We start from the raw sequence: 647 nt of genomic DNA on the forward strand, positions 1-647 counted from the left end.
CAGCAGGTCGAGGCTGCTGTGGCTATGAGCATGCCACTATACTCCAGTCTGGGCGACAAAGTGAGACTCTGACCCCCCAAAAAATCTCTTTCCCCTACAGAGGGAGTCATGGTTTGCGTGCAGGCCTAGCGCTGGCAGCTCCGCCACTGCTGGGAGCCATGATCTTCCAGTTCCCCGGCTTTGACCTTCCAGCTCCCTCCCCTCATGTCCTTGTCTGGGGGGCCTACGTTGACCAGGAGTGAACGCACAATTTTCCCACCATGAACTGGAAGGTTCCTGAACACACATCCCAGCCGCTGTATGTCTTGACAACCAAAACATTCATTCTCTGCCTGGCATTTGCTGGAGTAAAAATATACCAAAGGAAAAGTCTGGAAGCAAAACAGCAAACACTGGAAGCTGAAAAGAAGAAGCAATGAGAGAAGAAGCCTACAGGGAGCCCAGGGCATGTCGCTAAGCATTTCAGACACAGCTGTGGTCTATAGGCCTGACACCCCCACAAGGTCCATGCAGATAGAAGAATGGCTCACAATGCACATGATGGAGAGCAGGACCAGAAGCTGAGTCAGGTTGACTCCTGTACCCGTGCCCAGGCTGGCTGCACCGCCCACCTGGATGCAGATTCTGCCATGTAAACATGAGAGCCA

General features: G+C 53.2%; 1 protein-coding gene across 1 annotated transcript; it reads left to right on the forward strand.

Annotated features, from left to right (window-relative positions):
- The first annotated feature begins 260 nt into the window (after nucleotides 1-260).
- On the forward strand, nucleotides 261-419 carry LOC103271712 (small integral membrane protein 11A-like). Its single transcript, XM_008069205.1, has one exon. The coding sequence runs from the start codon at nucleotides 261-263 to the stop codon at nucleotides 417-419; it is 159 nt and encodes a 52-aa protein (XP_008067396.1).
- The last annotated feature ends 228 nt before the right edge of the window (nucleotides 420-647 follow it).

Source organism: Carlito syrichta, unplaced genomic scaffold (assembly GCF_000164805.1).
Source record: "Carlito syrichta isolate Samal-C Ts95f unplaced genomic scaffold, Tarsius_syrichta-2.0.1 Scaffold311854, whole genome shotgun sequence".
Lineage (NCBI taxonomy): Eukaryota > Metazoa > Chordata > Mammalia > Primates > Tarsiidae > Carlito > Carlito syrichta.

Bases quoted from the DNA above. Each gene is read 5' to 3' on its own strand.
- LOC103271712 (XM_008069205.1), top strand. From the start codon at position 261: ATGAACTGGAAGGTTCCTGAACACACATCCCAGCCGCTGTATGTCTTG.